Here is a 17,048-nt window from a genome sequence, read left to right on the forward strand (position 1 = left end):
CCAGTGATTGTGTACGGATTGTTCAGTCCGGAGGAATCTCTGGGAAGACCTTATTGCTCTCTGTCATGTCCCGAAAGGAGCTTGTAGAGGTGAAAGTCTGCCTCAGCTCCTAGGTAACTAGAGATCAGATGAGAGGTGATGGCCTTAAGGTAGTGCCAGGGGAGGTTCAGTTTGGATACCAGGAAAAACTGCCCATTGGAAAGAGTGGTGAGGTGATGAGACAAGCTGCCCGGGGGGTTTGGGGCTCACCATCCCTAGAGGTGTTTGAGAAACTGGGAGATGTAGCACTGAGTGGTTAATGGGGCTGAGTTGGTGGTTGGACTGGATGATCTTGGAGGTCTTTTGCAACCTTAATGATCTTACGATTCTGTGATCACCTTGTGAAAAAATACACGTGCAGAGCTGCCCTGAGGTATGACCATAGTGACTGCAGAATAAGCTGTGCTCTATGTAGAGTAACTTCCTCTCTTCTAGTCAGCACATGTCTTTAAAGAAGAGTTTATTTTTCTTTTGCTAGTATTTGGTTGCATTTCCTACAGTATTCAGCTGATTTCTGCTTCTTCATTCTGCATTTGATACCAGAATATAACTCTTTGCCTGTGCATGTTATAGATTGTTGTTTTAGTGCTGTCTGATCTCTTTTACACTTTGTCAGGATCATGCTCAATTGTCATAGTGTTCTTGGAAGTTTTTTTTGTTCCTCCCGATTTTTGCTGATGGCAGAACTGGTATTCCATTGTCTAAATCATTAATGACTGTTTTGAATAAAAGCAGACCCAGCAGACACATGCCCCTGCAGGAGCCTCCAGTGAGAAGTTGGTAGTTTGGTTGAGTGCAGTATTCTGAATGCTCATCCTACAGCAATAGTATCAAACAGTGTAATAATATCATTAAATAACAGAAGTTTCATTGTGTAGCTACATCAAGTACGTAAACAGTTACACTTCAGGTTGGCCATCTCTGAGCAATTCTCTAAGCCACTTGCAGGATGCTGTGGGCTTGTTGCACTAAATCTGCATTGTTTTCCTTGGAAAAATGGCAGTGTCTGTTGGTTACACTCTCTTGGATGTGGTTAATAACATGGTACGTTATGAAGGATTGAAAGAAGATGACTCATCTGCATTTCCTCAGACCCTTAAAACTTTTTGGAAGGAAAAAAGGATTGATTTCCTCTCTGAAACACAGAGATAAACCAGAGAAAAATCCAGTAGCGTGCGAGAGCACGTGACAGAAACTCACATTAATATCCCTTTGTTGACAAGATTCCAGTTATCTGTAAATAAATTTAAAGTAATTTAGTGTGTTAGTATGATGTATTCCATATTCCGTATTGTTCTAAAAAGTCAAAAACTTCACTCTGATTCTGTGCCTCGTGGTAGTAAAATAGCATCACACAGTTTTTCAGTGTATAAGCATTCGTTACTGCAGCTAGTCTGAGTTCTGTTATTCTTGATCGTGTAGACAATTAAGAATAATTAGTATGTCTGCAGTGCGTGGTGGAATGTTTACATTATAGCTGTGTTCTGCTTTCTGTATTCCATAGGAATGGGGCTGCTTACAGAGAAGTGCAAATCTGTGTCTTGTCTATTGGAGTAACTTCTTATATTCGTTGTCTTGCGACTGCGATGGGTGCTCCCAATTACGTTCTACATTATTAGCTGTGTTTAAAGATTTACTTTTCATTGTGTTTTTTATTTTTTATTTCTTGCAGTAATCCAGATTCTACTAACCTGAATATAATCAGAAGAGTCAACAATGATGCGTCATTAAGGATTCAGAATTTGTCTATTTTGGTGAAGCAAATAAAAAATTACTATCAGGTCAGTAATTGTCTTTTAGAATACCTTTTACCTATAGTTCTTTCTGTGCATTCTTTTTCATTACCTTTAATAAGAGTAATATTTTGACAAAACACTGTAATTGTATGTTTATAATTCTGGTCAGAGTTGTTGATCACCTGTTTCACAGCTGAAGGAAGAGTCTAAAGCACTCATATGTGAAATATGATCTGTTTTATATAGTAAATATTCTGCATCTTTGCTCATATAGTGCCTTAATCGTGTCTGTTGATATTTTCTGGACTGAGACAAGTTTTGTGCCTGAGGAAAAACTGCTGTGTGTATTTTGTTGACTAAATATTTTGTAACAACAATGTGCATGTTTGATTAGAATTCACTGGTTCTTATTAGGAAAAATAAGAAAAACTAAATAGCAATGAGCAGTAAACATTGTGATGAGCTGTAGAATAGTTACTGAATTTTTGTGTGTTCATCTTGTGCAGAAGGTAAGAGTTACTACTGTGCTTTCTAATTTGAGTTGGTGGCACATGGACAGACTCACAATAGGACACTGAGATACCAACAGCATACTTTATAGTGTGTATTTTAGTGTCTTCTCCCACTTCCTTGGAACATCTTGACAAGCAGGAAAGCCCGAATGTGGAAGGAAATCTCCGTTGATCTGCCTCTAACTTGATCATCACAGTACCTGTACTGTTGTAAGCTTTTTCTCATGTGTATGCACACACACTTTGTTCTTAAAAACTCTGAAGTACAGCACTCCAAAATCCCAGCTGATGCTTACTGCAGCAATACACGGCAGCTACTACGTGTGGGTGTAAGTGCTGCTGGCTTATACTCAGAGACATTTCAATCTCCTGATGGTAGTTGTTTGCAAACAAGTATTAGTGCTTCAGGTAACAGGTGCAACAGAAGACATACCTGTGGCAGAAGTGATCTTTATCTGAAAACAAAGCATTCTTTGTACTTCTTCTGCGTGGTACTCTTCCACCAGAAGCATAAGGCCAAACTGCTTCCATTTCTCTAATCTGTCTTGGCATGATTCAGGATTTTGAATGTTGATTCAAGCCTTTGTCTTAGAAATAATTTACAATAGCTTTTTTTTGTTTTGTTGGTTTTTGTTTTACATTCTTAAATTATGCAGTAAATGTTTGATTCAGTCATCGTGCCTTTAATGGTTCGACTCCTCCTGTATAAGTGCAAGCTAAATAGAACCGTGTGCCTTTTTTTTTTCCCTTTTGCTCCACAGCCTTTCATGTTTCTAGACTTGAGTGATGCTAGCCCCTCCATACAGTACAAATAAAGGAACTGCAAACATCCAAGGTCTGCCATTTTAGTTAGGGGGTAAAGTTATTTAGTAGCTACATTGGAACGTTTGTTCAAATTTACATTTGCTTTACTCATGGCAGGTTGGTTTGAAGGGAAGTGTTAAAAGATAAGTTTTAGTTATGCAGCCATTGATCATTTCTATTCATCTATTTCCCTGTTTGATGCTGCAGCATGAAAACTCTGCGGACACCCCATATCCAGTTTGCCTTGCAGGATCCCAGGGCACTCATCAGACTGATCTTCAGCTGAATGCTGTGCTCAGCAGTGTGGCTGCTTCCAGCAGTCTGTCAGCCCTAGATGCCTCCTTTGTGGTCATTCTCTGATTTGCCAGCTTTTCTGGCTTTGATGGAAGCCTGGCTTTCCTATTTCCCAGTCTCTGCAGGCCTGTTCCTTGGAAAGACCGACCTTCCAGGTCCTTTCCACTTAATGTAGGGCAGGCTTCTCAGAAACACAGTGTGGTGCTTGTTTGTGAATTTCTAAAAGAAAGGGCAATTTGGCGAGGTGGTGCAATAAGAAAAACAGTGAGAAGTGTGGCACTCTGCTGCATACCAACAGATTTCCTTCCTGTCTGTTCCAGCTCTGAGTACCCTGCTCAGGATTTCATTCCTAAAGAGAAGTCTGTAACGGTGGATGTGGCATGTGGAGTGGATGTGTGTCATGTCCCAGGCAATGGCTTAAATGTTAAGCTCATGGATAAATGCTGCTTCCCTTGCCCCTTAAGGACTAAAAATATGCCCATGTTCATCACCTTCCCAGAAGTTGTACAAGTTTGTTAGCCCTGTGACCTCAGTGTAGGCCACACTTGTGCAGGGTGTCCAAGTATAAGGGTAGCAGGCATTTGTGCAGTACGCATGGTACAGATGTCAGGGAAAGTGCAGAAAGGAAGATGATCTAAATGAACTGCTGAGCGTTGTCAAGCACAGGATTATCCTGTGCAGTAGGAGTGTTGCAGCAGTCCTCAGATGTGGGATGTCAGAGTAGTGGGAATGTGACTGTGTGGCTCTACCAAACTTATGCAGGACAGTGAGATAAGCAGTTGAGCTTCTTCTGTTTGCAATATAGGATGTTGTCATTGCAGCTGTAGGATTAGGCCTTTGGTTCTTGTTAACTGATATTATTATATTATTATATTATTTTACCTGTGGACTGCCACATTGTTAGCAATCAGTTGAAATTGATTTTTACATAAATTAAAACAGAATAATAAAGTGCAGGTGTATATCACAAACGTATGTATTTGCTTTAAAAAATTCAGAACAAATCAAACAATTTGCCTCACAAAAGCAAAAACAAAGACTCTTACTGTTATATATGTGCTTATGTTTTTTTAGCCTTTTATTTTGTTTTATTTTGACAGCCAGTTTGATATCACTTATACTCCCAACATGTATGGGGACTGTTAGGTCACAGCCTGAACCTCATGTTGAGCACCTGAAGGAAAGACCCGGTCAGCCCTGGGAGCACAGCCAAAGACAAGTCACCTGTGTGACCAGAAGGGGTGCAGCCTGGCTCCACCCCTCTTAGACCTCATTTAATAGCTGTCTGACAGTGGGGAAGGATATATATCCCTTATATATCCCTTTTTCTTTTCCAGTTTATTTCTGAAGATAACTGTGTTTAGCTAATTGCTTGAAGTTTCTGCTCATTGTAGCTAGCATTTGGACCTAGGCTACTAGTGCTTTTAATTAACAGTGAAACCTGGGCACCAAATAGGGGCAGTGATGGCCAGGAGGACCTTTCAAATTATCCCCCTTTCTTTGTTAGTCTCATCTTCTGTTATTGCTCAAAAAACAAACAATTTCTTTTATGTTTGTGTAGATTGAATGTGAGCACATTACTTGATTTATATGAAACTGCAACAAAGATTAAATTATAATGTGGTCCATTAAAATATCTAGGTTACAGCTTTCCAGACTGTCTGCCCAGGTGTCCACTGGGGTGTCAGTAGGCATTGCTGTGGGCTGCAGCAGGAATCACAATATCTCAAACTCCATCTGCATATATCCACATAGATCATTTGTGAAGCTTCCTGTGTCCGAGGTCATGGGGGTAATTTCAGAAAGAGGGTTGTTTAATGCCAGGATTTGTTTGGGATTTGAAGGCTGTTGGTTTTGTTCCCTCTCAAACCTAGTGCAGCCTAGCAGCTGGTGTTTTTCTGTGGCCTTGTGTGTGGGTTAGCAAGGCAGGGTAGCAAACTGAGCTTCAAGAAGGGGGCACTTTAGTTCCTGTCACCTGGGAAATCACCCAAAGCAGAGAAGCAGGTGCTTAATGAATGCCTTGGTATTGAGCCTTGGGGGCTTCTCATCTGAGTGGTTCTGAACAGGCATCATCTTTGGTGTGTGTTCTGAATGGAATACCTCAGATTTGGGAGTAGTGGGAAATAATCACTGTATTGGCATACAATAATGTGGTATATTACATGGGAATAAGATATGGATAAGCATTTTTAATTTTGAGCCTTAGGTTATTGTAACTTAAGAACTTTTTGTTCTGAAATTGTTAGATTTTATAAAAGCCACGTGCAATAAACTGTGAGAAACATTCTCTCAATGTAATTGCAATCTCAATAATTGCATTGAGGTGTTGTTAATGTGCTTATCCAAAAACCAGCCCTGGTAACAGTTGCATTTTGAATGTTTTATTTTATATTAGATTATAAAGACTTCTAGTTCCTGTATCATTTCCTTCTGCTCTGTAATTACAACTGCATCTTCTCTTTCCAGTGAAGCTACTCTGCTTTTTAAAGCATCACCAAACGCTTGATTTTATGACCCAAGCCAGGGTTTGGAGCCTCCCTGTTCATTGGCAGCATAAGGCTGTGAGAGAGAACCAAATACTCCCTAAGTTTTGGTGGGGCTGGCACGTTTCATACCATGTGCTCCCTTGAGTCCCATGGGCTCTCTAGAAGCCTTCTTTGACAGATGACATGCCAATCTTTATGAAATAAATTTTAATGAGTTCTCAGAGTTTCTGTAAGCAGAGTTTGTACGTAGGCTGTTTATTTTTGCAGGTCAGCCAGCAGTTTAAAAAAAAAAAAAGTGAATTTTGACAGACACAGGCTCCAAGTTTTGTTGGGTTTTCTTCAGATTTTTAGTAAAAGCATAATTTCAAAAGTAAACTCAAATTGAGAGCAGTTGTTTTTGGTTTTATTTTTGAGTTTACTAATGGAATTAATGCTGTGTGACAAAATAGGTTGAGAGACATCTCTGAAGCAAGTTAGGGAGTGAGAAAAGAGGTGATAATCTCATTAGTGCAGAGGACACTTAGTAATTAGCCCTTCCTTGTACTCTGCTTCTCAATAATAAAAGCTTTCTAATAACATCATTTGAGCTCTTAGGGGGAAAAAAAAGCCCAAAATCTAAATAGCACACTTCATGCAACTTTCTTTTGCAGTAGCCATAAATACTTATGTCTATAAAATACACATAAAATACAACATTTCCCATGGCACGCTTCTCTTATTGCTTGAAAATGGTCTTTATCGACATCTCGAACTTAAAGCTATTATCTACCTCCTTATAAGTTGTTCTAGGCACATGCAATGGGAATACACATTTTCAGTCTAGTGTTAACCAATTTGCTTAAATTTTTTACGTCCTATCTTAACAGGTCAAAACTTTCAGTTACAACTGTAGCTAATATTTCCACAAGTGTTTTCAAGACATATTGTCGTTCAGATTTGCCATAAATTGTCTTTTTTTTAACACTGGTTGTTACTTTTATGATTTGCTATAGAATACATAATATGCACTTTTTAAATATAAAATAATGATGGTTCCATAATATGCATCTTTTTTGGAAAGAGCATTTTAGATATTAATGAGTCTGTCTCGTTAATTTTTCTGTGGAAAACAAATTTCTCATTTGTTTTACTGTGGAAAACAAACAAACAAACAAAAAAGCCTGATTCCAGGGCTGCTGCTACGTTGCATCTGTGAATAAACATCTGGGAATAGGAGGAAGACTATTCTGCTTGGGAAGAATTAGGCTCTGTCTAGACTGGGGATTTGACCTGATTACAGCCATTACTGGTTGACAGTAACTATCCATTGAACAATCTGTGGAATAGATAAGCAAAGCTGCTATGTGACTGTGGGACTTACCAACTGAAACTCTGCTTGATCAGACAAATAGGATTTTCTGTCTTAGTATTCAGGGATTGTCACAGCATAAATGCATCAAAAAAGCTGTAACTTTTGTATTTAGGATTTAACACTATGATTATGGATTCAGGTAAGTTCACCTTTCATTGTTTAATTGAAACTTAGAGCAGCTGAACATCACTGAGCTGGTCAGAGAAGGATAAACACTAATAATTACAAGGAATTTTGCTGTGTTCTAAGACACAAAACCCATAAACCACCTCCTTACCACACGGAGATTTCACTGTTGATGTGATCTTGCAAACCAACAAAACAAGGCTTGTGTAGGAGAAGTTCACAGTTGTTAATTTTCTATTTAGAGTACAAATAAGTAAGCATTGAGTATGTACATATTAAGATACAAATAATTTAGAACGACTTGTATAATATGAATTTCATCTTAGCGCTGGTTGGTATTTTATGTTTTTGTTCAATACGTACAACTTTGAAAATATTTTTAACTTTTGTAGGAGTCTTTGCAGCAGCTGATCATGATGGCTTTGCCAAATGTATTAATAATCGGCAGAAATCCTTTTTCTGGTAAGTTTATTTTTTACAAAGATGAAAATTGATATCAGTATAATTTATTTCACTGGAAATATATTTCATGCAGAATGCTGTTAGCAACTATATTAATGAGTAATGCTTTGTTTGTTCACACCAAAGGGTCCATACTTGACAAAAACACATTCGTTCCAAACCTCAACACTGGCTGTCGTTAGGATTCACACTGAAATGAAGTGCATTTTCCAGAAACCAGTGAGCAACTGATAATGATAAAACATACTAGCAGGGATTACACGAAATGTATGTGTTCAGCTGCCTTTACCTAAGCCACCTTTGAGAAAATTGGTGGTTTGTTGCATCTCACTTAATCCAAAGCCTGATCCTTGTTTTTTCCTTTCCCCAAACTCTCTTGCATCGTTGCCTAAAAAATTGTTGCAGTTACCTTTTTACTTTCTCCCCTGAACTGACACTGTCTTCTCCATGCTCCCACCTTCTTTGCTTCCAGCTCTGAGAATTGAAATTTTCAGACCGAGAAAATTAGCCTGTATGGACCCAGCTGACTATCCACAGCTACTTGGAAATCTCTGCACCATGCTCTCAATTCCAGAAGCACGGAGCAGATACACCTGGCCTGCATGGAGCCACTATGGATTGGGCAGAATTAATTTACTTGGGTCTAATGCGTCCCAGGTGTTCTACTTCTGATGTTCTAGCACCTCAGCAGAGAGGTTAGGAACTACTCTAACAGGCTTTGTAGCTTCCCCTGGCTTTTTTCCTTTATTTTTGTCTTACATGCCATGCATCAGTGTATGTGAGACAAGATTTTTCTCATTAGCAAGAAGAACCATCTGTATTAGCTCACATTTCAATTCCAGGGTTCATAACGCTGATACTTCCCATATCCCATCTGCGTATATGCCATTTATGTAGATATCTTGATTTAATTTTCTTGACTTTTACTTTTGGCTCTCGATTATTGCTGCTGTTGCTTCTGAGGTCATGGCGTTTTAAGTTTTTATATGTGTAGGTTCTGTAATCTGTCACATGCACTATTAAGTGTGATTGTGGTCTCTTTCGTTCCAACATTGTGTTTTTATGCTTTGATTCCAGACATTCCTAAGGTTTGTAAAAGAGTCTATGGATTTGCCTAAAAATCAGATTTAGCGGAAAAGCAGATTAGAAAAATCAAACAGGTCATAGTGTTACTTTTGTGGTGATGTTTCTTTATTCTCTTTAAGATAGTGAGACAAAGTACATCTTAAGGGTGTTATATACCTTAGTAGGAAATTCTGAGGAAAATGCACTATGAAAAGCCACAGAGAAAATTTAGTGTTCAGGTATATACACAGAAGCCTATGTTTTTGTGCTTAATAAGAAAGCTTCTTCCTATTTTAGGACCTAAGCTTTTGTGGTTTGGCATCGGGAAACTCTGGTGGTGCATGTATTGCTCTCCTTTGGAGAAGCTGTTGTATCTGAGAAGCTACAGGCTTTCCTGAAGCTTAGCTCACATGTTAAAATAAATTCTGGTATACAGACAAGATTCTTGAAGATGTTTCAGATTCCTGCTGGAGTTTGTTACAGGGTTTTGTCTGAAATTGGTTTCCTCCAAAATGTTTCTCCTTTTGATGCCCTTTTAAGTACCACTCTTGTGGTTGACTTTGAGGACCTCATCCCCTGTAGGGATTTTAAAGCCATTTTATTTTACTTTACTCTCCCCTCTCTCCCTCCACATTATTTATTTATTTATTTATTTTATTGTTTATTTTATTTTATTTATTTTTTTTATTTGGAGGGTGGTGGGGAAGGGCAAAGTAGCAAAACCAAACCTCAGTGACCGTTAGAGACTTGCTTTATAAATTTGATTGCATCAAGACAAGCTTGCACAGCAAAAGGAGATTCTCTGATAGCAAGTAGGATTTCACCCACTACAGCTTAGGCTGCAGCTTTGGTTTCTCTTTGGATTGTATCCTAGTTTTTCCCACTTGCAATACTTTGCACATCAGAAGTGATTGATGAGTAGAGAAATTCCTGAATATGAAAATTTGAAGAATTTGAGAGGAGATTTCTGGAAGAAAAATGTGTTTGTCTGTAGCAGAAGCAGTTGGTTAATCAAGGAAAATGCAGTTAGAATTCTGGATTTGAGCTTTGGTTTAAAAGAGATCATCAGAGACTTTGTTGAGAAACATTTTGGTTGTGCTAACTGGCGCAGAAAGACAGTTTGAGGAACAAACTGGATGGGAAGAGCTGCAGGCTGTGGTTGTAAATGGTAAGAGGAAAAGGATAAAAGGAGATGATGAAGAGGTTAACATTCCTTAAATATGGGGAAAAATTAAAACCACTTAATATTTCAGGGGTAGCAAGCCTGGGGATGATGGAAAGCTACGGAAAATGTGATAATTCAGGGATAAGAGGGAGTTCAGGGAAGATCAGTGAATGGGATAAGGGACCAAGTTTAAGAAGCAAGTTGGAGTGCTTAGTACAGAGGCTTCAGTGATCCACTTCTGTATCTGTGACAGAGGGAAAGGAAAGAAAAAAGACAGGACAGTTGATAGTAGTGAGAAGCTGAGGTTGTTCAGTATTTTGCCATGTTCCATCAGGGAATGTTGGGAAAAGGCATGAAAACAATATCCAGGTAAACTTTTAAGAGCATCAGTCAAATGTTGAACCAGTGTGCAAATGAGTGCCCCAGAGGATTTCAGGGATTGTTTTTAGAGAAGCGTGATGAGTTTATTAGACTAAATGAAGGAAACAGTGGAGTGGATTCATTCTTTTACAATATTCTGTATAACTTGAGTTTATTAAAATAAGCAGCCAGGTGGAGTAGCTTCGGTAGTTGGGGTGACATTCTTCTCATGAAACATACTCATTAATGTTTTTGTTACTGTATAAAAGACTTGACAGCTCAAGTTTTTGGGATGCAAGAAATCTATATAATGCTTGAAGATCTCCCACTTGCGTTTGTGTTTTGAAATATTTAATTCTTTCCTGTTAGTGGGATTGTGCTTATCTCCCTCTAAGAGAAGCAGGTTGAATCAGTGTTGAAAAAGGCACTCTACCTAATATTGCAATGCACGGAAGAGATGGCACTTCCAGTACTTTAAGTTTTCCATCCTTTTTATTTTTTTCTAATTTCTCTTTAATGTCTTCTTTTTGATGAAGATTACCTAACTTACTCTTTTTTAAGAAGGACTTTAAATTTGATTCACTTACCAAAACACTCTGATGGATAAAATCAGAGGACGATTTTTCAAGCACTTACAATCGAACGATTGCATCTTTCATGTGAGTTTGTCCAAAGTAGATCTAGTTGTCCAGTGTAAAGGAAGTTTGCAGTCTGTGCTATTTCAGAAAGAATCACAGAATTGTAGGGGCTGGAAGGGACCTCCAGAGATCATTGAGTCCAACCCCTTGCCAAAGCAGCTCCCTAGGCCAGGTTGCACAGGTAGGTGTCCAGGTGGGTCTTGAACATCTCCAGAGAAGGAGACTCCACCACCTCTGTGTGCAGCCTGTGCCAGTGCTCCATCACTGCACTGTGAAGAACATTTTAGTTTTCTTTTAGATGCTTATTGTCATCTCAAGACCATCAGAGGTCTTCTGTGATTACTAACTGAATCCATTAAAAATGAAATTCTGGTAACTTAAGTCAGGTTAAAGAATGGTTATGCGTATCATGTGATGACCTGCACATTGCCTGTAGTGTTTGTTATTTGGCCTAAGGGTGAATATGCTGCTGGTGGTAGTACAGTTATGCCAGAGGTGTTGCAGAACTTAGTTTTGAGGAATAAAAGTTTAGATTTCTAGCCTGACCCAGCATTATGTTTGACAGCATAGCTTTTGTCTAGTTAGCTAATAACATAAGCTAATGGCTGAAATCCTGAGTATATTCTAGAAAGGGTGCTATTGAGATTTTGTTCCCAAAACAGGGAATGGAATGGGAAGTGCTTTTTCAGTAAAGCATGCAGAGACCATGCAGAGTTTAATCCAGCTAGTGTAAACTTTTGCCCTCCTGAAGTGTTCATTTTGTGGTGTGATGGTGTATTTAGTAGCAGGAGCAGGGAATTCTGAGTGTAAGAAGGAAGATGTATCTTCACTGAACTATAAGTAGATCTTAAGCATTTTTTTAAAGCAATTGAGGTGCTTAAGGACAGATTTGGAAAATACAGTTTGATTTTTAGACATGGAGACGAATATTTAATATAATACCTAATAAAGCTTTGTGTAATAATTTGTCTCTTAACTGTTGATAGCCTAAGGGTGATGAACAATTTCAGCACTTCTGGAAGTATGTTGAGAGATCTGAGATTACACCTGGAAGCTTGGTCATGTCCAAAACACCTGAAAACATCACTTAAGTTTTGCTGTGTGAAGGGCTGAAATGTTGCTTTTTCTATCATGCATGTTAAGCTATTTGTAAGCATTAAATTGGCAGTTCAATGGCAAAATGGTCTGAGTTGAAAGTTGGAAAGACGGGTTTTTCTTTGGTTTTGTTTTCTAAGTTGGGGTAATGCAGATTTTAAGAAAATAGTGAGAAAAGCCAATGTTTTCTGAGGTACAGTTTACCATTTCTTTGTTTTTACTTTCTATTTAGAGCCAGGCACTAAGGAAATAAAGAAAATACTCCTGCTTCTACTTGGTTGTGCGGTTCAGGTAAGGTTAAATAATGTTTGTATGGAATAGTTTGTGCTAACATTTTCTTACCCTATTACTTTAATACCTGAGTTTGTAGGTAACTTGCCTTCATTTCTCTAATGATGGTATTACACTCCTTGAAAACCTGAATGTTCTGACTCTGGTTAAAGTGGCTACAACTCTACACCTCTTACGTCTTATTGTAAACTTAGTAAGATTTATCAAGGTTTAACTGTAATAGTTAACTCATCTTAGGTACTGTAAAGAAAGGAAGAAAATGATAAAGTAATGAAGAGTTGCCTTACAGTTAATATCTTGCTGAAATGATTTGCATTCAGTCTGCCTACTCTGTTTAATTTTCATTAATTTGTAATCCAAGCAGGATTAAATGATTGAGGGAACGGCTTTGTATTTAGAAACACTTGAGGAATAGATCTAGAATATTGTGGTGGGGTAACTGTTGCTTTGTACTGGTTTTAAACACGGGGGAATAAGTACGAGTAAGAGCAGTTCAAGACAGATGACAAGGTGGAAGTATTTCTAAGATACCCTGCTTCTGTGATCATATAGACTCTTCTATAATAGACTCTTCTAACAGACTGCAGTTCTTACTAAGATGGCTTGTACCATTCAGCTAATTAAACTGAAAAAATAGATTAATCATGTATTTTTAGCACCTTAGGTAACTGAAGTGAGTATTAAAAAGAGGACACTGAAAAAGTGCTCATGGAGCTTTGAACAAATAGCTATTTTAAGAAGCTTCTCCCTTGCCTCCATTGCAGTAGCTGTTTTTTTTCTTCATCATTTTATTAATGTTGGAAGGAAGCTATTGTAATCGTTACAGTATAGCATAAACCCAGTACTTAATGATTAAGGAAATTATTGGATAATAATTCAGGGATGCGATTACTGAAATTTCAGCTTCATTACTCTTCGTTCTTAGAAATAAAAAGGAAGAATGAAATTACTTACAATTTTTTATATGTGCTATATTATATATAACATATATATTTTTTAGTGTCAGAAAAAGGAAGAATTCATTGAAAGAATCCAATATCTGGATTTTGACACAAGAGCAGCTGTTGCAGCCCATATTCAAGAGGTATATTGTTATTTTTATGCTTTTCATTTTTTAGAGGTGTAATATTTTGCAGGAGTGTTTATTATGTTTGTTCAGAAACAGGAAAATCAAAAAATGATTTCTCTACCTACTGTTTTTAGTGAGCAAAAAATGCCTTCATTTTTATAGCTTGATTCAGAATTTTTTTTTTGTGATCAAATTCCTTTGGGTTACGTTGTTAAAACAGTACCAAGGAGCAGGTGTGTAGCTCCAAGAAATTCTCAAACCTATAGCAAACTGAGCTTAATGAGAATGTCAGATGCAAATTAATAAATAAAAACTAAATCAAATCTCATGTGTGGCAGTATGTCATGGACACTTTTTGCTTTTTATTTTGCCAGAAGTGCAAGTTACTACTTTCAGGTAGATAAGAAGCTATTCCATTGCTTACAACTTAATATACTTGAAACCTTTTTTTTTGTTTTGTCTTGTGTGGGAATTTAGCTCATGTAGTTTCAACTTTGTTTTATTTATGCTTCTTTTTTCACTCATATAACTTGAAGGGCATGCCTTTTTTTTCCTCTTCTGTTTAATTCTTTGTAGGTAACTCATAATCAGGAAAATGTGTTTGATCTGCAGTGGATGGATGTTGTTGTATTGACACAAGACTGCATTGAACCTCTCTTGAAAAATATGACCTTACATTTGAAAAGACTTATAGATGAAAGAGATGAGCACTTAGAGGTACAGATATGCTTTATTGCTTAAGAGAAACATAAATCATTTTTGAAAATGGAAAAAGGTTACTGTTTTTATATATGTATAAACTTTAATATATGTTCCATTAGTGTACAAAAGCAAGGACTCTTCACTGCCAAAATGTTTCTTCAAGTGGTTATGAGGCATACTCATTGCACAGTGTTAAAGCAAGAAACAGAAACGTATTAAAAAAACAACAATGCAAGCTATGAATTGTCTTAAGGGTATCAGATTTGCATGGGAATATGATAACGTTGCAAATTGTCCAAATTTTGATTAGTTTTTGAATAGCCAAGCAATAATGTGAAATAGGTGTGACTACCCATAACTTGTTTTAGGTGTAGAGGTGTGTGAAGGGCTTCTAACTTTTCTTCTACATTTTATTTTCTTAGACTATCGTAGAACTCTCAGAAGAACGGGACTCTCTCCGTTCACTACCTCAGGCATCAGCAGCACAATCACCTTGTGGATCTCCTGGCATGAAACGCACTGAAAGCAAGCAGCACCTGTCAGTAGAGCTAGCAGATGCCAAAGCAAAGATAAGAAGGCTTAGGCAAGAGATGTGAGTACCTGTAGGCTGTGGTCATGTGTTGAAAGTTGTGTATTTTTAAATGTTTATGATGCACGCACCAGTTGTACTCTCCATGCAAATTCTTTTTTTCAAGTGTTAGAATACAGATTAAAATGCATTTTTGAGCTGCTGCACCCCAGGAAGAATATTTCTAGTGTGCAAACATATTTGTGCACAACCAGGACAGCTTTTCAGCTGTGTGTCTTAATATTGCACAGCTTATCTAATGCTGCATTGCCTTTTTCTTCTACCTATTGTGTCCGTAGTATAGTTTCTGAGGGAAGTTCTTTGTGCTTCTGCTGTTCTTCAGCAATGATCTGTGCCTGAGTGTGCCTGTGTTTGTGCATGTTTTTGAGGGAGTCGTGTGACATGCTTAACATTGTCTCAGCTGCAGTTGTATGGGGAAGGCATTTAGGATCTGGAATTAAGAGCTGTGTCCTTGATTACTGGAGGATTAGTGGCAAAACATCATGTTTAAAAGGGGACAACACTACAGTGACTCCCTGTAGCATGACTAACTCTCTGTTTGTAGAAATACAGTAAGAAATGGTTGTCTGATTTGTTCTTGGTTTATGAAACATTTAATTTGTTGGAGATGGGAAGAAATCATTCATTAGAATTTCTTTGTCTGTTTGCCTGCACAACAGTTGTTTGCTCATGCCTCTCAGAACTGTTGTTTATAACTCATTTTTGTCTGTTATGCCAGTCTGTAGAGGAAATAAAGCAAACCATGTTCCAGTAAGTCTCTTGACCTGCTGGAAACATGGGGGCAGTTCATTGGCTTATTTTATGGCTGTGGAAGATGTAATTTGTAATGTGAGTAAATGTTATAGATAGGGTCAACAAAGATTCTGGGTTTTCAAGTTATTACCTTCATCTTGTTAGGGAATGCTGCCTTCTCCCCCTAGTGGTGATCCTAGAGCTGAGGGGGTATGTTCCTCCCCTTCACCTAGTCCAAGTACTGTAAAAAATAAAAATAATAAAAAAAATCAGTCCAACTGTAGCAAAGATCTGTTTTCTTCTTTTTCATGAAAGACAGCCGTCCTTAGCAAGATGTACTTACTGTCCTTACTGTCCCGGAACAAATCTGAGTAGTAGTGAAGTTACCTAAAGAGGAAAATGATAGGCCATGGGGAGAACGTTGTTCTGTATAGCAGTGTATTTTAGTAGAATGAAATATGTGCAGTTTGAACTTAAAATTACAGATGTTAAATTTGTAGAGATTTAATATGTCCAGCAAGTAATTTGCATCTAACAGAAACAGCATAATTAGAGATTTTTTGATCTTCCACATTGAGTGGAGAGAGAAGACAGGTAAAATTGAATTGAGTTGAAAGTAACATAAGTCAAAATTACAGCTCACTGGTCTGCTTTTATCAGAGTTTGTTGATCAGATTATCTCCAGCTCTAGCTGGCTGGTTTAAGTATCTAGTTGATTTACTCAGGGAATCTCCTTCCCCCACCACATCCTACCTCTCATGAAAAACAGAGGACAAAAAGATGTGTCTCTCCCTCTTTTTTTTCCTTCTGATGCCTGTATTATTATGTGTCTAGTGAAATGAGCCCGCCCAGGATATTCTATAAACAGCTGCACCAAGAAAATTAGTGAAAAAATTGCTGTTATTAGTTTGATTGACAGTTAATAGATAGCCTAAACAGTGAACGCTGTTATGTTCTGTGTAATTTAGTACAATCCTCTCTAGTCTGTAGCTGAAGCATGCAATTAGGACAACAGCGATGGCTCAGAATATTTCACGTTTTGCACTCCAATTCACTTCCTCAGTAAATTTCCTTTACAAGTAGCAGGACATTTAAAGGACTAGACTTAGATAAATTGACTTCTATCTATAGCATTTGTTACTAAATGCTGCTGATAAACTTCAAACTAGATTCATTCCAGAGTTGAAAATAGTCAGCTTTGAATTCATTTATAACCTGTTTTTGGCAGTGAACCTGTTTTAATGTACACTGTAGCTAGTAGAATTTCATGCAAGAGATCTGTTAATCTTATTTTTCTCTGCACTGCCATATACCAACATCTGAAACCAAAGAGTGATTTGAGGCTTGTGATCTAGAATCTCCAGAATTGAAAACTTATTTTCCATATTTCCATATGTGGATTTCAATGTGGAACAGTAATACCAGGAATATGAATGTTGATAGTAAAGTTACAATAACATAACATGGAATACGTTTATACTTCCACGTGGTTTCTGAACACTTAAGTAGAGGGAAAACTTAGATATCTGATG

At 37.7% G+C, this 17,048-nt stretch overlaps 1 protein-coding gene across 5 annotated transcripts in view; it reads left to right on the top strand.

Annotated features, from left to right (window-relative positions):
• Positions 1-17,048, top strand: part of CCDC88A (coiled-coil domain containing 88A) — a 271,485-nt gene that overhangs the window by 15,216 nt on the left and 239,221 nt on the right. For all 5 annotated transcript variants that reach the window (XR_010622399.1, XR_010622400.1, XR_010622401.1 and 2 more), the window contains exons 3-8: positions 1,712-1,820; positions 7,741-7,810; positions 12,366-12,424; positions 13,425-13,508; positions 14,070-14,210; positions 14,618-14,787. Coding sequence is in view for 2 of the 5 variants with exons in the window: in XM_065739443.1 (XP_065595515.1) it covers positions 1,712-1,820; positions 7,741-7,810; positions 12,366-12,424; positions 13,425-13,508; positions 14,070-14,210; positions 14,618-14,787 (633 nt within the window). In the remaining 3 variants the exon portion in view is untranslated. The remainder of the gene's footprint in view (positions 1-1,711; positions 1,821-7,740; positions 7,811-12,365; positions 12,425-13,424; positions 13,509-14,069; positions 14,211-14,617; positions 14,788-17,048) is intronic.

This window comes from Cyrtonyx montezumae, unplaced genomic scaffold (assembly GCF_038088225.1).
Source record: "Cyrtonyx montezumae isolate F1298 unplaced genomic scaffold, pur_monq_1.0 scaffold_24, whole genome shotgun sequence".
NCBI lineage: Eukaryota > Metazoa > Chordata > Aves > Galliformes > Odontophoridae > Cyrtonyx > Cyrtonyx montezumae.